At 48.0% G+C, this 26,727-nt stretch overlaps 1 protein-coding gene across 1 annotated transcript in view; it reads left to right on the top strand.

Annotated features, from left to right (window-relative positions):
• The window catches only part of NSF (N-ethylmaleimide sensitive factor, vesicle fusing ATPase), a 159,891-nt gene that overhangs the window by 18,188 nt on the left and 114,976 nt on the right, over positions 1–26,727 (top strand). Inside the window, exons 2-3 of the mRNA XM_060255915.1 lie at positions 16,005–16,090; positions 22,757–22,856. Of these exons, the coding sequence (XP_060111898.1) occupies positions 16,005–16,090; positions 22,757–22,856 (186 nt within the window). The remainder of the gene's footprint in view (positions 1–16,004; positions 16,091–22,756; positions 22,857–26,727) is intronic.

Below are 26,727 nucleotides of genomic sequence, written 5' to 3'. Positions count from 1 at the left end.
CTTTTATGTGCCGGTGTGCCCTCTAAGCTGAGTTAGTGTGAGCTAGCTCACAGTTCTTTAGCCTCCGGCTTGTGCATTTTTGTTAGTTCGGGAAAAATGGCCCCGGAACGAGCTAAGTTAGGGAGTAGCTCACAACTTTAATGCCAGTAGCTCACAAAGTAGAATCTTTGCTCACAAGACCCTGCAGTTTAGAGGGAATATTGTAATATGTGCATCCCTTCATTAGCAGCCTAGTTTATTTTAAAGGTGCCGCTAGACTCCGACTTTGTTCTGCTGCTTCAGACCAACATGGCTGCCTGCCTGTTCTGCTTTAACCAGCTTCATTGCAAATGTCTGCAATTCTTAGTCCTGCTACATTGTTTATTAGATGTATCATCCTGTCGATTGCATCGATTTCCATTATTTAATCCACCTTGAGTCTCAACGAGAAAGGTGGACTATAAATAGCAAGAGTTTGTAATGCAGGAAACCCCCCAGCAGGGACCCATTTGCATATTAGGCCACACCCCTGACACCAAGCCAGCTGGAACTGCGTTCCTGTGCATTCCTGCTCAAAAAAAGCCCTGTAAATAATGTATATAAACTTAGAAAACTAATATGCCAGGGAGAGAGATTATAGCATAAGAACATAAGAGAAGCCCTGTTGGATCAGGCCAGTGGTCCCTCCAGTCCAACACTCTGTGTCACAGAAGAACATAAGAGAAGCCCTGTTGGATCAGGCCAATGGCCCATCCAGTCCAACACACTGTGTCACAGAAGAACATAAGAGAAGCCATGTTGGATCAGGCCAGTGGCCCATCCAGTCCAACACTCTGTGTCACAGAAGAACATAAGAGAAGCCATGTTGGATCAGGCCAGTGGCCCCTCCAGTCCAACACACTGTGTCACAGAAGAACATAAGAGAAGCCATGTTGGATCAGGCCAGTGGCCCCTCCAGTCCAACACTCTGTGTCACAGAAGAACATAAGAGAAGCCATGTTGGATCAGACCAATGGCCGCTCTAATGCAACACTCTGTGTCACAGAAGAACATAAGAGAAGCCATGTTGGATCAGGCCAGTGGCCCATCCAGTCCAACACTCTGTGTCACAGAAGAACATAAGAGGAGCCATGTTGGATCAGGCCAATGGCCCATCCAATCCAACATTCTGTGTCACAAAAGAACATAAGAGAAGCCCTGTTGGATCAGGCCAATGGCCCATCCAGTCCAACACTCTGTGTCACAAAAGAACATAAGAGAAGCCCTGTTGGATCAGGCCAGTGGCCCATCCAATCCAACACTCTGTGTCACAAAAGAACATAAGAGAAGCCCTGTTGGATCAGGCCAATGGCCCATCCAGTCCAACACTCTGTGTCACATAAGAACATAAGAGAAGCCCTGTTGGATCAGGCCAATGGCCCATCCAGTCCAACACTCTGTGTCACGGAAGAACATAAGAGAAGCCCTGTTGGATCAGGCCAATGGCCCATCCAGTCCAACACTCTGTGTCACATAAGAACATAAGAGAAGCCCTGTTGGATCAGGCCAGTGGCCCATCCAGTCCAACACTCTGTGTCACGGAAGAACATAAGAGAAGCCATGATGGATCAGGCCAATGGCCCATCCTATCCAACACTCTGTGTCACATAAGAACATAAGAGAAGCCCTGTTGGATCAGGCCAATGGCCCATCCAGTCCAACACTCTGTGTCACATAAGAACATAAGAGAAGCCCTGTTGGATCAGGCCAGTGGCCCATCCAGTCCAACACTCTGTGTCACATAAGAACATAAGAGAAGCCCTGTTGGATCAGGCCAATGGCCCATCCAGTCCAACACTCTGTGTCACGGAAGAACATAAGAGAAGCCATGATGGATCAGGCCAATGGCCCATCCAGTCCAACACTCTGTGTCACATAAGAACATAAGAGAAGCCCTGTTGGATCAGGCCAATGGCCCATCCAGTCCAACACTCTGTGTCACGGAAGAACATAAGAGAAGCCATGATGGATCAGGCCAGTGGCCCATCCAGTCCAACACTGTGTCACACAGTGGCCAAAAAAACCAGGCGCCATCAGGAGGTCCACCAGTGGGACCAGGACACTAGGAACCTTCCACTGTTGCTCCCCAAGCACCAAGAGCATAGAGCATCACTGGTTCTAAACAAGAGAGTTCTGTCTATACCTTATGGCTAATAGCCACTGATAGCCTCGCTTTCCATTTCCCCGACAAGCCATTTCTCTATGCGCATAGAATTTGTCTTTTTGTCGGTGTTACTGTTCAAGCAAGACATCCTGTGTGCCCCTCACACCTGTGGGTGTGAGAACATAGTACAGAAAGGATAGTTGCATTATAACCCCCTTGTTGTCCTGTAATGCTGGTCTGTCAGTCTCTGGCCAGAAAGCTTGCCTGCCAATATTCAGCTTTAACACCCGCTGTGGGATTGATCAGAAAAGTGTTTGATAGGTGAGTTAAATGAATCTCAGGCTTGCTGGAGAAGCGAAAGAAATCTAGACCTCCTGGTATGCTTGCTGTTGACATCACCCTGTGTGGTGTGGTAGCTGCAATGTTTATTCTGGAGAACAAAAGGCTGGTCTCTCTCTGTGTATCTGTGTGACAATTTTCAGGCGCCCAGAACTCTGAGTCGGAAGGGTATGGTAGCTCTTTGAATGAAGAATGCCTTCAACTTGCAAGGATGAGGTGTGTTCAAGGCACCAGGATTCATCTTCTTGTCCAGCCCTCTGTTTTTTATCCTCTTTAAGAAACTGCTTCCCCAAGGGAGGAGCCTCAGCCAATGGAGAAAACGGAGGTTTTGCTCTATAGCTCCTGTGCGATTGAGCAGGCTTTGCAAATCAAGCTGTGATGCATAAGGAAGCAAGAGAGAGGGAGAAGGAAGCAGATGACAGCCAGTCGTTTGGGGGCTAGCTAGGGGACCTCTGGGCGCCTGGTTCAGCTCCCAGGCCACGTGTTTGACACCCCTGGTATAGATCATGGCATTGTGGAATAAACAGCATGGATCATGGCAGGCACACCTGATGGCATATATCTATGCTGGGGCTTTCTGCTTCCCTGGGGCCGGGGTGATCTGGGAGGGGTGTTCCGGGGGCTGATGCTTCTCTGCCTCCCATTGCAATTGCAGGGCTCTGCAGTTGGGTCCCGTGCTACTTGGAGAGGATGCAGATTTCTGCAGCAGCCGTATTCTCTGCCCAGAATCAGCATATCTGCACTGCAATGCCTCAGGTGGCAGAAGGGAGGCTGCGGCAGATTCAGACCATGTCTTGCGTACCTGGCTTGGCTGGCCCCTTCTGTGACCTGCAATGGAAAGAGTAGTAGTAGAAGATGATGATATTGGATTTATATCCCGCCCTGTACTCTGAATCTCAGCGTCTCAGAGCAGCCACAATCTCCTCTACCTCCCCCCCACCCCCACAACAGAAACCCTGTGAGGTAGGTGGGGCTGAGGGAGCTTTCACAGCAGCTGCCCTTTCAAGGATAGCTCCTGTGAGAGCTGCGGCTGACCCAAGGCCATTCCAGCAGCTGCAAGGAGTGGGGAATCCAACCCGGTTCTCCCAGATAAAAGAGCTCTGGCTGGCCCAAGGCCATTCTAGTAGCTGCAAGTGGAGGAGTGGGGAATCCAACCCGGTTCTCCCAGATAAAAGAGCTCTGGCTGACCCAAGGCCATGCTAGCAGCTGCAAGTGGAGGAGTGGGGAATCCAACCCGGTTCTCCCAGATAAAAGAGCTCTGGCTGGCCCAAGGCCATTTCAACAGCTGCAAGTGGAGGAGTGGGGAATCAAACCTGGTTCTCCCAAACTGGCTCTCAGGAGTAGTCTTTCACCACTGGTTCTTGGTCATGTGGTTGGATGCTGATACTTGGAGAGACATGTTTTTAGGATCTTTAAACCGTCTTATTGTTCCCTTCCTTTTAACACTTCTGCTCTGCAGAAAGTAGAACCTCTAATTGTTCTCGAAACGCTTTTCATGGAGGAAACCCTTTCCAGGTAGACTTGCCTGTTAGACTTTGGGAATTGTTCTAGCGTGCACGGGTTGGCCCTGCTGGTGGACTTCCTGAGGACACCTGGATTTCGACCACAGAGAGTTGGATTGAATGGGCTGCTGGCTTTATCCAGTGTCGCTTTTCTTGTGTTCTTCTGTCTGGAGCAGTGATGCTCTGCATTCTTGGTGCATGGGGGCAACAGTGGGAGGCCTGGAGTTCTGGCCCTGCTGGTGGACCTCCTGATGGCACCTGGGTTTTGGCCACTGCGTGATACAGAGTGTTGGCCTGGATGGGCTGCTTGCCTGATCCAACATGGCTTCTCTTGTGTTCATGTTGAAGAGCCCCTGATCAGCTTCCAGGGATCCCCCATGCTCCATGGACCCTAAAGGACATAGAGTGTTTTACTTCTTCGTCTGATCTGGGACAAGGCCTGTTTTCTAGACAAGCCACCCGGACAACTGCTTGGGGCGGTATGGTGGAAAGGGCATGGATCCTCTACTGGGGCTTGATTTCTGACCAGCCAGCGGTGGCATGGGAGGGAACCGACATCCCTTTCTGGTTCTGCCTGGCTGCTGGCAGGGTCCAAACCCAGATCTTCTGGCAGTGTGTCCATTGATCCAGATATTTTGTAACCGGATGTTACCAGTAGTTTTTGTGGTGTGACTGTACAGTCATTTGCAGTGCTTTCTGTTGTGTTCCAAAACATAATCAATGTAATCCCTTTTATTAAAATGCACTGGATAAACACAACCCATCTGTCAAGAGTCCTGCCTTGCCATGAATGCAGGACTTTTTTTGTAACAGGAACTCCTTTGCATATTAGGCCACCCACCCCTGATGTAGCCAATCCTCCAAGAGCTTACTGGGCTGTTCTTACAGGGCCTGCTGTAAACTCCAGGAGGACTGGCTACATCAGGGGGTTTGTGGCCTAATACTAAGGAGTTCCTGCTGCAAAATAAGGCCCTGCATGAATGTATGACTCAGAAGAAGAATTGCAGATTTATACCCTGCCCTTCTCTCTGAATCAGAGACTCAAAGCCGTTTACAGTCTCCTTTATCTCCTTCCCCCACAACAGATACCCTGTGAGGTGGGTGGGGCTGAGAAGGCTCTCACAGCAACTGCCCTTTCAAGGACAACTCCTACTAGAGCTATGGCTGACCCAAGGCCATTCCAGCAGGTGCAAGTGGAGGAGCGGGGAATCAAACCCGGTTCTCCCAGATAAGAGAGCTATGGCTGACCCAAGGCCATTCCAGCAACTGCAAGTGGAGGAGTGGGGAATCAAACCCGGCACCCCCAGATAAGAGTTTGCACACTTAACCACCACACCAAAATAAAGTGCACAATTGTATCTTCCCGAAACCATCACACTCCACCCCCACCCCACCCCGATCCTTGGAAAAATTGTCTTCCGCAAAACTGGTCCCTGGTGGCAAAAAAGTTGGGGACCACTGTTTTAGGTGGTCAAGTCTGAAGTGGCCAGAGAAGAATACTGTTGGCTGAGCCATATGTTTGGACTGGGTTGATATTTATCTATTTGTAAAGAGCAACCTACTTTTGTACTGATTACTGCACTGTGTTACACTGTTTGTAGTATTGCTTGTTAGTAGAATTTTTCCTTGATGGAGTGGGCTTTGTTATTTTACATATTGTTCTCAGTTACAAATCTCATGTACTTGAGAGTGTTGTATTTAAGTCTTTTGTTACCCTGGGGCTTTTCTTGCATTTTACAGCCACATAATTACCCCAGGTCTGCTTTGTTTGTTGATCGCTGGTTTATATAATGCCTGGTATCTTTATCTTCCTTTACTGATGTCGGTTGCCAGCTTGCCATCGCTTAGGAAGTGTGTTTGTCGAGAAGGATCTGCTTTATTTGACATCGGAAAAAGCTTAACTCACTAATCCCTGCAGAGCTGGTTACAAAATAAGCATCCAAAGCCCAAGAGATTGCCGGTGCAGTCCTGTACAGAGTTACGTCTGCAGCATTCCGTGGTCTTAGAAAGGTGCAGGTCTTCTTGGGATGGCACTGTTTGTGTCCTGGCTTTGCGTACTGTGACTTGGCACGGGGCAACAGCACGGGTGATGTGCAAACTCTTCCGCACATGATGTGTATTCTTAGTGTTTGGGAGGGGCAAAAGTGGGAGGGCTTCTAGTGTCCTGGCCCCACTAGCGGACCTCCTGATGGCACCTGGGGTTTTTTGGCTACCGTGTGACACAGAGTGTTGGACTGGATGGGCCATTGGCTTGATCCAACATGGCTTCTCTTATGTTCTCTGTATTCCTGGTGCTTGGGGGGCAACAGTGGGAGGACTTTCTGGAGTTCTGGCCCTGCTGGTGGACCTCCTGATGACATCTGGGTTTTGGCCACTGTGTGACACAGAGTGTTGGACTGAATGGGCCATTGGCCTGATCCAGCATGGCTTCTCTTATGTTCTTATGATGTAGAAAAGGAAAGGTCTCCCGTGCAAGCACCAGTCGTTTCCGTCTCTGGGGTGACGTTGCTTTCACAACGTTTTCACAGCAGACTTTTTACGGGGTGGTTTGAAGAAGAAGATATTGAAGATATTGGATTTATATCCCGCCCTCCACTCCGAAGAGTCTCAGAGCGGCTCACAATCTCCTTTCCCTTCCTCCCCCACAACAGACACCCTGTGAGGTAGATGAAGATATTGGATTTATATCCCGCCCTCCACTCCGAAGAGTCTCAGAGCGGCTCACAATCTCCTTTCCCTTCCTCCCCCACAACAGACACCCTGTGAGGTAGATGAAGATATTGGATTTATATCCCGCCCTCCACTCCGAAGAGTCTCAGAGCGGCTCACAATCTCCTTTCCCTTCCTCCCCCACAACAGACACCCTGTGAGGTAGATGAAGATATTGGATTTATATCCCGCCCTCCACTCCGAAGAGTCTCAGAGCGGCTCACAATCTCCTTTCCCTTCCTCCCCCACAACAAACACCCTGTGAGGTGGGTGGGGCTGGAGAGGGCTCTCCCAGCAGCTGCCCGTTCAAGGACAACTTCTGCCAGAGCTATGGCTGAGCCAAGGCCATTCCAGCAGGTGCAAGTGGAGGAGTGGGGAATCAAACCTGGTTCTCCCAGATAAGAGTCCGCACACTTAACCACTACACCAAACTGGCTCTCCAGCTGGTTTGCCATTGCCTTCCCCAGTAACTGCATGTTTAAATAATGGGTTGAGGGTGATCATCATTTGCTTCCTTCCCTGGAGTTGCTATTCGCCCTATATGAGGTGCCACTTGGCCTCAGATTGATGTGCTTATAACCCCAGTTCCCACTCCTTTCACCCTGCCCTTCAGCAAGTCCCGTTACTGCAAGAAATCTCTGCAGCCAAATATCGGGTTCCCTGACAACTGGGTCATAGCGTCAGCTGGTTGTGCTGTATTCACCCATATTCAGCCCTTCTTACATCTTTGCATTATATTGCACCCCTCATATTACTCTCATAACCCGGACTGTGTATTCATTTTCGATCTTGCTCCAACGTGTATCCTACTTTGGCATTTCGCTTGCTAGAACATTTCACAGGATGCTCAGGAGGAAGACATTTGCAGGGGGACTGTTATCTGGTAGCCATAGCAACATCTGGCTGGGACCAGATAATAATAATAATAATAATAATAATAATAATAATAATAATAATAATAATAATAATAATAATAATAATAATAATAATAATAGTAATAATAATACCTTTTATTTATATCCCGCCCTCCCCACCGAAGCAGGCTCAGGGCGGCTAACAACAAAGTTTAATATACATAGTGCAAAAACAACATTTTAAATCATAATTAATTAAAAACTATTAAAATTCTAAAACAGTAAAAATTAAATTATGCTATTATCTAGGTGGCGAACTTGATTAGCAGTTCTAGTCTGTAAAGGCCATTCGAAACAAAATAGTCTTGCAGGCCCTGCGGAATTGCTCAAGGTCCCGCAGGGCTCGCATTTCTTCTGGACGTTGGTTCCATAACTGTGGAGCCATAACGGAGAAAGCCCGGTTACGGGTGCTTTGAAGTTTTACCTCTTTTGGCCCAGGGATAGTCAGCAGGTTCTTCCCTGCTGACCTCAGTGCTCTCTGGGGTTCATGTGGGGAGAGACAGTCCCTAAGGTAGGCAGCTCCTCGGCCATATAGGGCTTTAAAGGTAATGACCAGCACTTGAAGATGACCTTGAAGTCCAAAGAAGACTCTCTGTTATATATCTAACCTGGGGAACCTTTCATGGACAAAGGTTGGCTTTAGTTTGTGTGCCTTTTTGGCATATGATTGGTTCTGTTTGTAAGTTTGTAGAATCATAGAGTTGGAAGGGACCTCCAGGGTCATCTAGTCCAACCCCCTGCACAATGCAGGAAACTCACTAATACCTCCCCCTAAATTCACAGGATCCTCATTGCTATTAGATGCCGGTAGCCCCATTTCAGGAAGGAAGGCTCTTCGGGTAGGGTTCCTCTTTCCTCTAAAACAGGGGTGGCCAAACTTGCTTAACAAAAAGAGCCACATAGAACAAATATTAGATGTTTGAGAGCTGCAAGATATAAACATCAGGTGTTTGAGCGCAGGAAGGGAGGGGTGAAAAGAAAGCAACTTTAACTTTAAGTGCCTTCTCCAAGCTGCCGGCCAATGGGTAGGTGGGGGCTTTGAGAACCACACAATGTGTGTGAAAGAGCCGCAGTTTAGCCACCCCCGCTCTAAAACAACATGACTGTCCTCAGTGTTGTCACTCACTTAACAATCCGGAGGAGGCTCACTGGCAAAGCTGAGATGCCCTTCAGAACTGGGAAGGGAAAGGGATGAGTGTCAGCAGTGCTCCTTGTTCTCATTGAAAGCCGTGTTGGGTTTGACACAGGGAGTCACTCGTGCTGTTCCCTTAAATGCTTATTTGCTCTTGCACTTCAGTGGGCCTTCAGATCTCTTTTATGTGTCTCTTTCTTTTGGAACAGAGCTGGGGGCAACCCGTGTCCTCAGTGACAGCAAAGAGCTTCTGTTTTGGCCTCATTTGTTTTGCACCCTGTTGGACTATGGCTGATTCATAGATCCTTGCAGCTAAGCACACTTGCCGTTTCTATCTCTCATGTCCAGCTTGTCCTTTCCGCATGGCAGAAATAAACACCCCGATTGTTTTCACGCGTGACAAGTATAATGCAAGATCACTCTTAGATCTCCAGGGCTTTTTTTGTAGCAGGATCTCCTTTGCATATTAGGCCACACACCCTGATGTAGCCAGTCCTCCAAGAGCTTACAGGGCTGTTAGTACAGGGCCTACTGTAAGCTCTTGGAGGATTGGCTACATCAGTGGTGTGTGGCCTAAGATGCAAAGGAGTTCCTGCTACAAAAAAAAACCCCTGGTCTGTCTCATACTGCTTCTGAACTTATTAGTTCTAAACAGATTACTAAAATATAGAAAAAGCTAGACCTCATATGGCAGCTAAAAGGGTGATAGGTCTGCTATTATCTTCTAATAAAAGAGATAATGTCTCCGTATGGTCTATATTCTGGAGCAAAGGAAGAATTAAAATATTTCTGGGCACACACAAAAAATATCATGATAACATGATACAGGGAGTCTACGCTAGTTGCACCCTAGTCACATATTCTATCAGAATATGGTATTTTAAGATATTTCCCTGGCAAACCTCTAGATTGTAAGGGCATTAAGGTGCAATAACATAAAGGCACTCCCATGGCAAGGAACAGTCAAATATGAGCAATAATCAGGAAATTCTCCAGGTGGAAGAATACCAACAAATTGAGTAGAACAAACATATAATGTTCTATGGATCGTACTGTTGGGATCATACTTAAATAAGCGTTTCTTAGTTGTTCTTGTGACTTCATAAGGACATAAGAAAAGTTGTGATTTCATAAGAACATGGGCCAGTGGCCCATCCAGTCCAACATTCAGTGTTATGCCCAAACCCAGGTTCCATCAGGAGGTCCACCAGCAGAGCCAGAAGCCTGTTGCCCCCCCCCCCCGCACAGCACCAAGAATACAGAGCATCACTGCTCAGAGCACCACTCAGAACATCTTAATAATAATAATAATAATAATAATAATAATAATAATAATAATAATAATAACGTTTTATTTATACCTCACCCTCCCCGCCGAGGCAGGCTCAGGGCGGCTAACAACATATCAATACAATAAATTATACAATAGGTATTAAAAACAGCATTTAACCTTAAAAAACATTCCAGTTTAAAATTACACATTAAATATTTCTGGTGCTATTCCATCAGTAGATATGATGGCAGATCTCATTTAAGGCGAATCCATCAAGCGTTTAGTCAGGCAAAGGCCATCCTAAAAAGGATGGTCTTGCAGGCCCTGCGGAACTGTTTGAGGCTCCGCAGGGCCCGCACTTCTTCCGGGAGCTGGTTCCATAGGTGTGGGGCTGCAGTTGAGAAGGCTCGTATACGGGTGTTCTGTAGTTTTGCCTCCTTCGGCCCAGGGATAGTCAGTTGGTTCTTCCCCGCTGACCTCAGTGCTCTCTGGGGTTCGTATGGGGAGAGACGGTCCCTCAGGTTGGCAGGTCCTCAACCATAGGCAGGTCCTCGATCTTGCCTGATAACTGAATAAATGGAATCCAAGGAAAGATTGAGGAACTGTAGTCATTGCTCAACAAACTTATCATGGGAAACATAAGAATAAGCCCAAGCTTTGTGAGATGGTTGTCTCCAGGGCTTTTTTTGTAGCAGGAACTCCTTTGCATGTTAGGCCACATGCCCCTGATGTAGCCAGTTCTCCAAGAGCTAACAGTAGGCCCTGTAAGAAGAGCCCCTTAAGCTCTCGGAGGATTGGATACATGAGGGGCGTGTGGCCTAATATGCAAAGGAGTTCCTGCTACAAAAAAAAGCCCGGGTTGTCCCAATTCAGCTACGAGGGCCGCTCCTGCTACACAGTTGAGAATTCTGCAGATGGGAAATAGAAGTTTAATAAGAAATGAATCCAAGGATTCCCCTATTTTGTCAGTCCAGATACCAGCTTTGTCAAGTCGGTAGATTCAATAACGAGGCTTTGTTGATAATAAAGTAGCTAGTTTATTGATATCATAGTTCTCGACTACAAGGAGATTGAAAGACTAAAGATCATACAGTAGAATGCAATCATATAAGGTACAGTTCAAAGGGATTCTTGAGGGAGGGGTACTATGCAGGGCACATTCACACATTGATGTTACAATTTCGTTCTCAGGCCTGCTTTGGCCTTGAGCGTCTCCTCGGCTCCAACCTCCCCCGATGCCCAGCCTGAGAAGGCACTATAATCTCTTTCACATATTCCCATTTCAAAGCACAACTGCATAACAAAGGAAAGGAGGGGGATGAGGAGGATTCCAGCATTGGCATACAGTATGGCTTTACCCAGGATGCTTCTCTCCTGAACCAAAGATTGAGTGCAGGCTTGACCAGAGTTAAAGCAGACTTGACAAGCTTCATATATACATTGGTGTTTAACAGTTTGATAGCTGAGATAGACTGAGCCCCAGATGATTTTTTGATAGTTATCTGTCAGTCATTCTTTCAGCCAGCCTCTATCAGAGGGGACAGTTCTGATGGCGTTCTTGCTAGGAGAACTGCATTGCTAGCAAAAAGTAGGATAGAAAGATGAGAATAACAGTTCTGGAAACCATATGGTTGATATATAAATTAAACAATAAAGGGACCAGCAGACATCCCAATGCACTCCCTGCTGTAAGGAAATTACGTTGGAACTTGGAAAATTGTCCATCTAACCCATAGCAGACTTACACAGGGGGAGTAGAATGCAGAATCTCAGTCAAAGTCAACAGTCTCTTGTCAACGTATTAGTTTTAGTTTGTGCCACAACTGAACACGGGATATGGTATCAAAAGCTGCCTTCAAATCCATGAAGGATCCCCCAAATCTTGGTTGTATATTTATTGATTAAGAATTGTAATGGCAGAAGGTGATCATCTGTAGCAGCCCTTCACCTAAAACCAGCCTGTTCTCATCCTAGGATTTTTTAGCCTCCATCCAGCCCATGAGTTGGTAATAAAGGGACAGAGGGGTAAAACTTCTTGGTCACTGATCCAAGGCTGCTTTGGCCTGTCGTTGGATGGGTCTGCTTTGTTTCCCTCTTATTATAAATTGGTGTCGCATTTATCTGAGTGAAGACAGTTGCCAAAATATTGGCTTTGAGGAAAATCTGCGCCGAGCCTTCCCAATCTTCATTTGAAAAATTAGAAAACTAATTTCAGCTGGTTGTACAATGGCCACCCCAGTAGTTCATCTAGGTTCCGGTTACTCTGATAATCCTAGTTACTACAAGAAATAGTGAAGGTATTAGCAAAGTGTTCCGGGTATGTGAGGAGCTATGAGATGAACGAGGGCTTCCAGGATGTCAAATAGAGCTAACGAGCTTCCATAATCCACTCAGATTTCCATTATTTCTGGCAGCTCTGATTAGCTTTTGCGAATTAAGTGAGAGAAGTTTCTTCTTAACTCTTTGAACATATATGAACATATGAAGCTGCCTTATACTGAATCAGACCCTGGGTCCATCAAAGTCAGTATTGTCTTCGCAGACTGGCAGCGGTTCTCCAGGGTCTCAAACTGAGGTTTTTCACACCTATTTGCCTGGACCCTTTTTTGGAGATGCCGGGGATTGAACCTGGGACCTTCTGCTTCCCAAGCAGATGCTCTACCACTGAGCTCTACCACTTTGTCAGCTCCTGCGCAGCTCTCATCAACTCGGCCTCTTTGATGTTTATCAACTAAGGTATTTATTGAAAGAGATACATGGTCACAGTAAAAGACTTCTTTGTTAGAACTGCCCTTCTGAGGTAGGGCCAGGCACTTATACACTAGTCATAACTGTTAGTCCACGTACGCAATTCTAGGCGTGCAAAGAAAAGCGACAAAAGCATTTTAAACATATTCCCATAAACCCCTCTGCCCCAGCTGCTTAGGTATCTTTGCCTTGAAAATGAAAGAGCGGTATCTCCCACAGTCCAGATAAGTGTCTGGCCTTCAGGGTCAAAGAAAAATGGGATGTGGCACCTCTCTTGGGCAGCACCTGGTTCCGTAACATTGCCTGTGTTAAACAATCTCCGTGCCAAGCCAGGTTAACTCAAAGTACTTACGACAAGTATAAATGACAAGTATATGCAAAGCCATTGCAGTGAAATGTCATAAAAACATTGGCAAGAAATCCTTTCTTGACATTCTTGCTTGTCGTGTGATTGAAGAGCTAGCACGCCTGTATTCTGTAAGGGCCTGATAACAAACTGTTTTTAGACACTTACACTCAAGATTAATCCAGCAATTTATTTTTTAAGGTTTCAGGGCCTTCTCTTGATAGATCAGTTTAGAGGAGGCAGGGAACAAGTGCGAGTAGATTTGGTCTAGCTCAGGGATGGCCAAACTCGCTTAACATAAGAGCCACACAGACTACTGTAAATATCAGATGTTTGAGAGCCGCAAGACTAGGCTTCCCAATCCCCAGGTCCCAGAGGGGGATCCCCTGGTTTTACGGGCTTCCCCCGCCCCCAGAGCCATCATGCACCTCCATGAACGATTCCCATAGGGAATGATGGGGAATTGATCTGCGGGTATCGGCGGCTCTGGGGGGGCTGTTTTTTGAGATAGAGGCACCAAATTTTCAGTATAGCATCTAGTGCCTCTCCCCCAAATACCTCCCAAGTTTCAAAAAGATTGGACCAGGGGGTCCAATTCTATGAGCCCCAAAAGAAGGTGCCCCTATCCTTCATTATTTTCTATGGAGGGAAGGCATTGAAAAGGTGTGCCGTCCCTTTAAATGCGATGGCCAGAACTCCCTTGGAGTTCAATGATGCTTGTTACAACCTTGCTCCTGGCTCCACCCCCAATGTCTCCTGGCTCCACCCCCAAAGTCCCCAGATATTTCTTGAATTGGACTTGGCAACCCTACGCGAGACATTAATGTCAGATGGAAGGAAGGCAGGCAAATGGATTGAGGAGAGGGAGGGAGAGGTGGAAAGAAAGCAATTTTAACTTTAAATACATACTCCAAGCCAGCCAACTGGCAAGTGGGGGCTTCAAGAGCAACATGATATGTGTGAAAGAGCCACATGTGGCTCCCGAGCCACAGTTTGGCCGCCCCTGGTCTAGCTGATGCACACAAGATCCTAGAGTAATGTCTCTTTTAAGAGCATGGCATTTGTCTGAGAACATCAAGGTTCTGCACAAAATATAGTTTTCAGAATTTTTTTTTTTACTGCTCTCAATTTGTTATGGTACCAGATGCCTATTTTGAGCACCGAAATCATTAGGCAAGCTTATTCATAGAAGTAAGGGCACATGATGGCTTGCAACAGTTTTCTCCATTTCAAGATTATTTACCATATCAATCAAATCAGCGGGGATAAGGAAATAGTCTGTAACCCTTGCCCTCAAAATTGTTCAGATGGGTAAACTCCCCACGGTCTGCCTCTCCTGAAGACCGTTTAAAATAATCAATTTTCTACTGTCTATAGCTGCAGCCATTTAGTTTACCAGATAAATTGATCTTGTTATCCTTAGAAGAGCTACGAGGATGGTTAAAACGTCTTGTTTCCTCCATTAATATTCCCGACGACACAAAATGAAAGACTTCTAGGGCTGTGCCAGTACATGCGTTAAAATCACCCTCAAAAATAGAAGATTCCCTAAGAAGATATCTGCAAGTCAAATAATATACGTGGTTATCAAACTAATCCCAAGAGTAACAGTTGACGTCTTCACTCCCTGCGGAGGCAAATAAACATTTATTAAGACCAGCGTTTAAGGAGCCTATCTCGAGAAGAACTACAAATGCCGAAGGGGGGGAAATCAGGAAGTGGGAAGCTTTTGAAACATAATGACATTGATATCAAGCCAGGGAGACCCCCTGAGGATCTTTCCTTACCACCAGATTGAATAACATCAAGTGAATAAGCCTGAAACCCAGAGAACAAGGTTTTAGGTAGGGCCCACGTCTCCTGAAGAAATACAAAGTCATTCTGTGCCAATAGGGGAGGGACAGTGGCTCAGTGGTAGAGCATCTGTTTGGGAAGCAGAAGGTCCCAGGTTCAATCCCTGGCATCTCCCACTAAAAAGGGTCCAGGCAAATAGGTGTGAAAAACCTCAGCTTGAGACCCTGAAGAGCCACTACTGGTCAGGGAAGGGACAGTGGCTCAGTGGTAGAGCATCTGCTCAGTAAGCAGAAGGTCCCAGGTTCAATCCCCGGCATCTCCAACTAAAAAGGGTTCAGGCAAGTAAGTATGAAAAACCTTCCTCCCCCACCACAGACACCCTGTGAGGTAGATGAAGATATTGGATTTATCCAAAAAAGGTGTTGGCGCTTTTGCTTTTAAACGATGTAATGGATGGACCCTGGGTACATATGAACCTATGAAGCTGCCTTCTACTGGATCAGACCCTCGGTCCATCAAAGTCAGTATTGTCTACTCAGACTGGCAGCGGCTCTCCAGGGTCTCAAGCTGAGGTGGGTGGGGCTGGAGAGGGCTCTCCCAGAAGCTGTCCTTTCAAGGATAACTCCTACAAGAGTTGTGGCTGACCCAAGGCCATGCTATCAGGTGCAAGTGGAGGAGTGGGGAATCAAACCCAGTTCTCTCAGATAAGAGTCCATGCACTTAACCACTACACCAAACCGGCTCTCCAGGGTTTGCATCTGGGACTCATCCCTGCCTCCTTGCATTCGTTCCATCTGGCGTCGGGTTGTCCCTTTGCTTTCCCAAGCGTGGCTGCTCTAGTTTTATGTTTGCTTTGGGTGGTTATTGTTAGGAGATGAAGAAGATGATGATATTGGATTTATATCCCGCCCTCCACTCCGAAGAGTCTCAGTCCTACAGCTTGTAGGAGCTCCCAGAAATCCATAGCTTCTCAACTGTGTTTGAAAGCTACAGGTGGATTGGTGCCTTTCCTTAGCTTAGTTTGAATGTGAGGTTGAGGAAGCAGGTCCCCTTCTCTGTGTGTGTCTCCTCCCGGGTGCTTCAGCGCTGACCATAGTGTTTCCTCTCTTTCTCATTCCTTCACAGACTATGCAAGCAGCGCGATGTCCTACAGACGAACTCTCGTTAAGCAACTGTGCCGTGGTCAACGAGAAGGACTTCCAGTCTGGCCTGTGAGTGTTTTCCGTTTTCCTTTTTTCAAGAAAGGCCTGGAGCAGTTCCCCTTACTTTAGGGGGCAGGGCACGTTCCTAGAGTGATGAGGAATGACGCGTACGTAGGAGGGCAGGGACGGAAGAACCCAGGTCCTTCTAGAGAGCTCATGCGGCGGTGGTGATGTTATTCCACAACCGAAAAGCAGTTCTGCGAGAGACCAACACCAGTGCAGAATTCATCTGAAGAGTTAAGCTCTACACCTCAGATGCACTCAGTTAATGACAGAGCAGCCGGAAACACATAAAAGTGCAGCACACACAATGCACGGGATACATAATAAAAAGTGGCACCCATCTAATTCAGCATTCCATTTTTATAGTGCCCAACCAGATGTTTTTGAGACACCTACAAACATTTTGCAAAGGGTTCAGCTGCCTCCACTGTGAATCCCAGGCAGGTGACATTCCATCATACACAGTCTTTGCGTACAGGCTTTGCCCACCCTCTCCTTCTCCGCTACTCCTGATTCCTCCCTAAGATTCTATAAAACTCACTCTAGTAACCAGGAGGACACGTTTCCCTTGACCAACGTGAACATGGAGGGAACAAAAAATACCAACTAAATGTGTTGCACTGAAGATACCATTTCCAAGATTCGAAAGAGAGCAGCACGTGCAGTTTTGCTCAGGTATCACTCAGGTAGACTTCTCGTGCAGAAAACAGAAGTTTATTTGAATTGAATCAGCAAAGCAAACACTTATTATAGCCTCGTAGCATGTTAGCAAGATTGAGGTCTTGCCGGGACGAAAAAAAAAATGAAACCTAAAAGTCTTATATAGATACCCCTAGGATAGAACAGTGGTCCCCAACCTTTTTGGCAACAGGGACCGGTTTTGTGGAAGACAGTTTTTCCATGGACTGGAGATGGGGATGGTTTTTGGATGATAAAATTGTGCACTTTATTTCTGTTAGTTTGGTGTGGTGGTTAAGTGTGCAGACTCTTATCTGGGAGAACTGGGTTTTATTCCCCACTCCTCCACTTGCAGCTGCTGGAATGGCCTTGGGTCAGCCAGAGCTCTCTTATCTGGGAGAACCAGGTTTGATTCCCACTCCTCCACTTGCAGCTGATGGAATGGCCTTGGGTCAGCCAGAGCTCTATTATCTGGGAGAACCAGGTTTGATTCCCCACTCCTCCACTTGCAGCTGATGGAATGGCCTTGGGTCAGCCAGAGCTCTAGCAGAGGCTGTCCTTGAAAAGGCAGCTGCTGTAAGAGCTCTCTCAGCCCTGCCCCCACCTCACAGGGTGTCTCTTGTGGGGGGGGGGAGAAGATATAGGAGATCGTAAGCCGCTCTGAGTCTCTGATTCAGAGAGAAGGGTGGGTATAAATCTGCAGTTCTTCTTCTATCTCACAGGGTGTCTGTTGTGGGGGAGGAAGGGAAAGGAGATTGTGAGCTGCTCTGAGATTTGGAGTGGAGGGTGGGATATAAATCCAATGTTGTCTTCCTATTATTATTACTAGATTGTAATATATAATGAAATAATTATACGACTCACAGCCCGGTTGCTAACAGGCCTTGGACCGGTACTGGTCCACGGCCCAGGGGTTGGGGACCTCTGGGATAGAATAACAGACCTTGTATTAGTAAGACATCAGTGCTGATAGTTTCCTATTGTCAAGAACCATGTCTTGCCATAATGGTATAGAGTGGGGAGGCCTGCTTTTATTCCTTGAATTAGTTGCCTGCATTTGCTTTGCACTGTCCTTTCTGATGCTTTTGTAACAAAAAATAAATAACCATTCCACCCCAGCCAGCAACGCACATTCTTCTGAGAGATGTGAAGGCTGTCCATTATCTCTCCAGCTGGAGCTAGCTTTTGCTTTTGGAGAAAAGACTGTGAATTTGGAGGGGGGTATCACTAAGGGGGGGGGTATTACTCAGTTGTCTGTCTTTGAATATTAAAGGTAATGTTAGTCCCCTGTGCAAGCACCAGTCGTTTCCGACTCTGGGGTGACATCTCATCATGATGTTTTCACAGCAGACTTTTTACGGAGTGGTTTGCCATTGCCTTCCCCAGTCATCTACACATCTACACTGGGACTCATTTTACCGACCTCGGAAGGATGGAAGGCTGAGTCAACCTTGAGCCGGCTACCTGAACCCAGCTTCCGCTGGGATTGAACTCAGGTTGTGAGCAGAGAGTTCGGACTGCAGTACTGCAGCTTTACCACTCTGCACCACGGGGCTCCTGTTCTTTGAATATTAGCCTGGCAGAATTTAGGGGCCTGAATCCCCGCGTTGGTTGTATCTATAAAGGCGTGAAGTGACCGATGCCACTCAGTTCAGCAGAGTCCATCTTTGCTGTGCATATGCATATCATTCAGAAAAATAAAACCTAATTTGATTTACTTTTTTTTTTAATAAATATTTTTATGTTTTATTGACTCTTGTAAAATTGACCATTACAACGCATGAATGCTGGAATTACAAATAACCCTTCCCCCCCCCCCCAACCCTCCCCATCTTCTCTTAGTCTTTCCCCCTCAGCCAAGGGCACAAAGTCTTGATTTTCCACTGAATGTCCTTCCTTGTTTCTCCCGAGATCCATTCTAAATAAGGGTTCCATCTGGTCTCGATTTCCTTGGCTTTATCTTCCCACGTGGAATCCTTGTTGATTGTTGCCACGATGTCAGACTGTATGTAATCAAACAAATAGCTGTGCCAGATTTCTATTGACCATTTCCTTTTATCTTTCCACCCCAAAGCGATGACCGCCTTCCCCGCTAGTATCATTGCCTTGACAAGGTTTTGAGTGGGTCTGCTTAGTGCCGGACTTCCTGTTGTGCCTAACAACATCATATTAAAGCCAACGGTTAATGATACATTGGAGACTTTTCTAATAAATTCAATAATTTCCCCCCAGAAGGGTTTAACCTCTTCACACTCCCACCACATATGTGCAAACCAACCCTTAAGTTGTTTGCAATGCCAGCACTTGGAACTCATTCCTGGGAATATATTGGCTATTTGTGCGGGTGTTTTGTACCATTTTGTGAAAAATTTATATAACCTAATTTGATTTACGTCAAAGAGGTGGAATTGATGAGTGCTGCACAGAACTTGACACCTGTGCTGTTCAGTAATAGTCTATTGCTTAATGACGTCTGGATGGTTTTTACTAATGTTCAGTACCTGTCAGGTGTGGGGCCGGCAGGTGCTTGGGTGAGGGGCAAGATGCAGAAGGAACAAGCCAATAAGCAGCCTTAAAAATGAAGGGTACAGTAAACAGCCACAGGGCAAGTGCTGTGAGGAGCTCTGATCTGTCTGTATGTGGGTGGAGAGAGAGAGAGAGAAAGCGCACTGTTTTGACACTCTGTCTTGTCGCTCTGTGGAAACACCTGCATGTGTTCTGGGGGTGGGAGCTTGTGGTTCCCTTGGTATCTTTCTCTAGATTTCCAGTGTTTTCTTTGCAACCGTGAGGGATAAAATCAGCGCTGATATATTTGTTCCTCTGTCGTGGCCCTCATCTGAGGAGATCTAAAGCTGCGGACCAGGGGCACATGCACCCGAAACACATATTTCTGCAAACTTGAGGGACCCCCTGGATTTGCAAAAAAACCCCAAAACCAAACCGTGACGTCTTAAAAATAAAATAAAATGGGAGGTTTAAATTTCCCCTCCCCAAATGAAAGAGTGAACTTTGCACACCGAGAGCGCACGTACCTCCAGCGGTCGTTGGTGGCATCAGAGGTGTCCTGCAGCTGCCCTGGGCCTAGGTGTGGTGCAGCCGGGAGCCACAACAGACCCGGTGGAAAAAAAAGAGGGTGGGGGGGAGATGGGATCCCTTCCTCCACGAAGAAGAAGATATTGGATTTATATCCCGCCCTCCACTCCGAAGAGTCTCAGAGCGGCTCACAATCTCCTCTACCTTCCTCCCCCACAACAGACGCCCTGTAAGGTAGATGAAGATATTGGATTTATATCCCGCCCTCCACTCCGAAGAGTCTCAGAGCGGCTCACAATCTCCTTTACCTTCCTCCCCCACAACAGGCACCCTGAGACTCTTCAGAGTAGAGGGCGGGATATAAATCCAATACCTTCATCTACCTCACAGGGTGTCTGTTGTGGGGGAGGAAGGGAAAGGAGATTGTGAGCCGCTCTGAGACTCTTTGGAGTGGAGGGCGGGATATAAATCCAATATCTTCATCTACCTCACAGGGTGTCTGTTGTGGGGGAGGAAGGGAAAGGAGATTGTGAGCCGCTCTGAGACTCTTCGGAGTGGAGGGCGGGATATAAATCCAATATCTTCATCTACCTCACAGGGTGTCTGTTATGGGGGAGGAAGGGAAAGGAGATTGTGAGCCGCTCTGAGACTCTTCAAAGTGGAGGGCGGGATATAAATCCAATATCTTCATCTACCTCACAGGGTGTCTGTTGTGGGGGAGGAAGGGAAAGGAGATTGTAGGCTGCTCTGAGACTCTTCGGAGTGGAGGGTGGGATATAAATCCAATATCTTCATCTACCTCACAGGGTGTCTGTTGTGGGGGAGGAAGGGAAAGGAGATTGTGAGCCGCTCTGAGACTCTTCGGAGTGGAGGGTGGGATATAAATCCAATATCTTCATCTACCTCACAGGGTGTCTGTTGTGGCGGAGGAAGGGAAAGGAGATTGTAGGCTGCTCTGAGACTCTTCGGAGTGGAGGGCGGGATATAAATCCAATATCTTCATCTACCTCACAGGGTGTCTGTTGTGGGGGAGGAAGGGAAAGGAGATTGTGAGCCGCTCTGAGACTCTTCGGAGTGGAGGGCAGGATATAAATCCAATATCTTCATCTACCTCACAGGGTGTCTGTTGTGGGGGAGGAAGGGAAAGGAGATTGTGAGCCGCTCTGAGACTCTTCGGAGTGGAGGGCGGGATATAAATCCAATATCTTCATCTACCTCACAGGGTGTCTGTTGTGGGGGAGGAAGGGAAAGGAGATTGTGAGCTGCTTTGAGACTCTTCGGAGTGGAGGGCGGGATATAAATCCAATATCTTCATCTACCTCACAGGGTGTCTGTTGTGGGGGAGGAAGGGAAAGGAGATTGTGAGCCGCTCTGAGACTCTTCGGAGTGGAGGGCGGGATATAAATCCAATATCTTCATCTACCTCACAGGGTGTCTGTTATGGGGGAGGAAGGGAAAGGAGATTGTGAGCCGCTCTGAGACTCTTCAAAGTGGAGGGCGGGATATAAATCCAATATCTTCATCTACCTCACAGGGTGTCTGTTGTGGGGGAGGAAGGGAAAGGAGATTGTAGGCTGCTCTGAGACTCTTCGGAGTGGAGGGTGGGATATAAATCCAATATCTTCATCTACCTCACAGGGTGTCTGTTGTGGGGGAGGAAGGGAAAGGAGATTGTGAGCCGCTCTGAGACTCTTCGGAGTGGAGGGTGGGATATAAATCCAATATCTTCATCTACCTCACAGGGTGTCTGTTGTGGCGGAGGAAGGGAAAGGAGATTGTAGGCTGCTCTGAGACTCTTCGGAGTGGAGGGCGGGATATAAATCCAATATCTTCATCTACCTCACAGGGTGTCTGTTGTGGGGGAGGAAGGGAAAGGAGATTGTGAGCCGCTCTGAGACTCTTCGGAGTGGAGGGCAGGATATAAATCCAATATCTTCATCTACCTCACAGGGTGTCTGTTGTGGGGGAGGAAGGGAAAGGAGATTGTGAGCCGCTCTGAGACTCTTCGGAGTGGAGGGCGGGATATAAATCCAATATCTTCATCTACCTCACAGGGTGTCTGTTGTGGGGGAGGAAGGGAAAGGAGATTGTGAGCTGCTTTGAGACTCTTCGGAGTGGAGGGTGGGATATAAATCCAATATCTTCTTCATCTCCTTGAAAGTCTCTGATGGCCAAGAGCCCCTTGGATTGCTGTTGCACCCACTGGGTTTGGAGCCAGGCCACAGTAGAGACGGGACATCACTTTTGCCTCGGTCCTTGTCTCTCCGGGCCCAGTCCAAGCCAAGCGCCTCTCGTGGCGCTGACCATGGGGCTGTTTGGTTCTAACAACCCAGTCCGCAACTATGCTTAGGGATCGCCTGCCCAGAGCTGTTTGGGTTTAAAAAAAAAAGAATCAGAGAACTTTCTCCATGTAACAAGACAAGCCTTTATTGGGATATATAAAAATATAAAGTAGAGGGTCGGGCAGGTTACAGATTAGGAGAGTACAGAGCGCATACAGAATAAAATTAGGATTAAAAATTATAAACAAGATAGCAGCGTAGTGAAACCTGATACATAGTACTGCTTATCAGGAGGAGTTAAGCACGGCTCTATAAAGAAACTTTGCTGCTGTTTCAGTTATTTCTGAATTGGAATTACGAAGCGGGAAAAGATCATGTGGAGTCTCTAAAATTTGGGCCAATATGGGATGTAGAAGATCCCAGCAGGACACCAAATAGAGAGGGCACCGGAGAAGAACGCGAGCGACGGTAGTCTCAATCCGGCCGAGGAAAAGGCTCTGCGCAAATTTGGAGCTAGAAGTCGATAGAAGTACCCAGCTGGAAGATTTACATTCAGAACAATCCCTACGTTTAGGGACTTCCTCCACGTAAAAGACTAGTTTGAGGCTTTCTCGCCCGAATGGAAGCAAGCTGAGGGAAGTGCTGGATTTTTGGGTAATCCCTGTTCTCTCTCCTCCAGGCACGTCGTCGTGAGGACCTCCGCAAACCACAGATACGTTTTTACGCTACGGAGCCACCAGTCGGTCGTTCCTGGAACCATAGCTTTCAGTTTGCCTCAGGTACCGTTTTAATTCCCCCCTGCCCTGTGTCTTAAAACAGTTTGAAAGAGTTTTGTTTCCAAAAGCTCCTCCGGGTTAAGGAAGCAGTGAGTTTCTCAAAGGCTTGCGGCTAGCTGGTCCTGGATCGCTGGTCTTCAACGGGTCTTCAGTGCGATCCACCAAGATGGTTCTTTTATGTAAGATATACAAGCGGAGGCCCTGCCCTGCCTGGCCCAGGCTAGCCGCGTCTCGTCAGATCTCAGAAGCTAAGCAGGGTCGGCCCTGGTGAATCTTTGGATGGGAGACCAGCAAGGAAGACCAGGGTTGTGATGTGGAGGCAGGCAAGGGCAGACTACCGCTGAACGTTTCTTGCCTTGAAAACCACATGCCAGACGTCAGCTGTGACTTGATGGCCGGGGGGAGGATGGATATACGGACAATGGGATTGGTTGTGCAAACGGGGTCTCTGAAATTTCTCATGATTTGTGCCTTGGGAAGGAGGAATGCTGCCTTATAGAATCATAGAGTTGGAAGGGACCTCCGGAGTCATCTAGTCCAACCCCCTGCACATTGCAGGAAACTCACAAGCACCTCCCCCTAAGTTCACAGGATCCTCATTGCCGTCAGATGGCCATCTAGCCTCTGTTTAAGGAAGGAGAGCCCACCACCTCCTGAGTTTGAAGGGACCCCCCAGAGTCATCTAGTCCAACCCCCTGCACATTGCAGGAAACTCACAAACACCTCCCCCTAAGTTCACAGGATCCTCATTGCCGTCAGATGGCCATCTAGCCTCTGTTTAAGGAAGGAGAGCCCACCACCTCCTGAGTTGGAAGGGACCCCCCGGAGTCATCTAGTCCAACCCCCTGCACATTGCAGGAAACTCACAAGCACCTCCCCCTAAGTTCACAGGATCCTCATTGCCATCAGATGGCCATCTAGCCTCTGTTTAAAACCCCCTAAGGAAGGAGAGCCCACCACCTCCAGAGTTGGAAGGGACCCCCCAGAGTCATCTAGTCCAACCCCCTGCACATTGCAGGAAACTCACAAACACCTCCCCCTAAGTTCACAGGATCCTCATTGCTGTCAGATGGCCATCTAGCCTCTGTTTAAAACCCCCCCAAGGAAGGAGAGCCCACCACTTCCTGAGTTGGAAGGGACTCCCCAGAGTCATCTAGTCCAACCCCCTGCAGAATGCAGGAAACTCACAAACACCTCCCCCTAAATTCACAGGATCTTCATTGCTGTCAGATGGCCATCTAGCCTCTGTTTAAAACCCCCCAAAGAAGGAGAGCCCACCACCTCCTGAGGAAGCCTGTTCCACTGAGGAACCGCTTTAACGGTCAGGAAGTTCTTCCTAATGTTGAGCCGGAAACTCTTCTGATTTAATTTCAACCCATTCGTTCTGGTCCTACTTTCTGGGGCAAACCATTCCACACCATCCTCTGTATGACAGCCGTTGAAGATGGCGATGATAGGGAAGGTATACAATTCGGGCTGGTGAATGTTATGAACAGTTGTCGACGGCTTTTTTTGCGTAACAGGAACTCCTTTGCATATTAGGCCACACCCTTCTTTTGTAGCCAATCCTCCAAGAGCTTACAGGGCTCTTCTTACAGGGCCTACTGTAAGCTCCAGGAGGATTGGCTACATCAAGGATGGGTGGCCTAATACGCAACGGAGTTCCTTCTGCAAAAAAGCCGCTGGTTGTCGACATCCTTTTTTGATTGGTGCTTTGGGGATTTACACTCGGTAAAGTTGGGGTTCATGATTAATATCTGATTATATCTGAAGAGTGCTGACTGAAACATTGGCCAGATCTGACGAGTGATGTCCGGACTGTCTTCAAGTAGATGGTGTCCTTGGACAGTCTTCAAACCGATGGTGTCTGCGGAATTTAGGAACCTCTTGTCTTTTGCGGGACTTTGGGCAGTTTCAAATAAATTAAAAACTAAGCCCACAGGACTTCACCGGTAGTGCACGGCTTCACCGGTAGTGTTTCGTTGGTTTGGCTGTACCAAGTGTGGGCCATGTATGTCCATGCGTAGAGATTTGGGTTTTATTGTGATGTATGATACAATGATATTGCTTGAAACATAAAGAGATGCAGGGGTCATTTTGTAGAAAAATAGGTGGCGGAACTCATTAGCGTAACTCATTAGCATATGCCACACACACCCCAGCCAAAAGCAACCCGATGCGAGAAAGGAGAGCCCCGGGCAAGCAAAGCCTGCTTAGGTCCAGCCAGCCCAAGGAGGCCTTGCTTGCCCGGAGCTCTCCTGGGCCACCCCCCCCCACCCAGTCAAAAGGCCAGCAAGCCACCCGTCACCCAAAATCACAGGTGGCGGAGCTCATTAACATAACTCATTAGCATATGCTGCCACCCCCCACCAGCCAAATGCAACCCAATGCAAGAAAGGAGAGCCCCAGGTGAGCAAGGCGTGCTTCAGCTGGCTAGAGATTCAGCCAGCCGAAGCAGGCCTCACTTGCCTGGGACTCTCCTTGGACGTCCTCCTTCCCACCCCCCCAGTCAAAAGGCCAGCAAGCCACCCGCCACCCAAAATCACAGGTGGCGGAGCTCATTAACATAACTCATTAGCATATGCTGCCACCCCCCACCAGCCAAACGCAACCCAATGCAAGAAAGGAGAGCCCCAGGTGAGCAAGGCCTGCTTCGGCTGGCTAGAGATTCAGCCAGCCCAAGCAGGCCTCACTTGCCTGGGACTCTCCTTGGCCGTCCTCCTCCCCACCCCCCCCAGTCAAAAGGCCAGCAAGCCACCCGCCACCCAAAATCACATAAGAAGTGGAGAAAGGGTGGCATGGGCTTCTCCAGGGGTTAATGAGGGCTGCTGGGGATGTGGCAAAGCCCCTGGTGGCTGGCTGGCTGCCCCCTCTCCTAATCCAGGGATTGTTATGCAGCTGCACTGACTATGCAGTGGACAAGGTAGGTAGTTGGGGAGGAAGAGGGAAAACCCTCAGAAAGATTCAGGGGCTGTGCTCCTATGAGCTCCTGCTGAATCTGAGGCCGGAATAGGTGAATTATAGTTTTTAATTATAAAGATCGGCGTGCTACACAGTTTATGCTGGCTTTTTGACACCTTCGCAGGTCCTGTCAGGGGCAGCACAGGCAGCTGTGACGCATCGGCCCTGGGGACCTGGCAGGTGCCGTTGCTTGGAATCCCCCCCTGCGGTTTCAGCCCACTCCCACGCAGAGGGAAGCTGAGCAGACCGTGGCCTTTCGCGCAGCGTGCGAGGCTCCATCTGTCGGAAGGAAGGAAGATAAATCTCCTCCTGATGATCTGGCTCTCGCAAAGCTGTTAGAAGTAGCACCGGCATCGGGTCTTTAGCAGCCACACGCGGTAATGTGCGATTGAGCTTCTTGGCTTCCCCGAGCCTCCCGCGGTGCCGGCAAACACCGCCTGAACTTGCGAACGAAGCATCCCCCAGCCTGGGGAGTGAATCTGCTGCACAGTTGTTGTTTTTTTCTGGGGGGGGGGTGGTGGTTTGCCTTCCCCTAACAAGATAGCTTGCAAAGCTGCGCCGAGAACAAATCCGATCTGAAGGAAGAGGCGTCTCAAGGAAGGATGAAACCCTCTTACTAACCCTGAGCGGGGCCAGCTTACCCACTAGGCAATCTAGGTGTTTGCCTAGGGTGCGGGAGGAGGGGGGGCACCGAATTGGGCTCCCCCGCCCATGTCCACGGCAACTGCCTAGTTTCAAAGATTTCAGGTTTTCACGGCTGGCATCATCATTAGGGTTTGTAGAATCTTTCGGGCTCAAGTGCCGTGTCCTACTGGAGAAAGTTTTCCTTCCAGACATTTCGTTCTCAGCTGCGGACAACATCCTCAGTGGCGTTGTAGCCGGAGCAGGCGCTCTGACCTTCTTGGCTGCTGTG

The sequence above is a fragment of the Heteronotia binoei genome, chromosome 15, assembly GCF_032191835.1.
Source record: "Heteronotia binoei isolate CCM8104 ecotype False Entrance Well chromosome 15, APGP_CSIRO_Hbin_v1, whole genome shotgun sequence".
In the NCBI taxonomy this organism is placed as follows: Eukaryota; Metazoa; Chordata; class Lepidosauria; order Squamata; family Gekkonidae; genus Heteronotia; species Heteronotia binoei.
The sequence above is the reverse complement of the archived record's forward strand: the minus strand, read 5'-3'. Positions and strand labels throughout refer to the sequence as shown.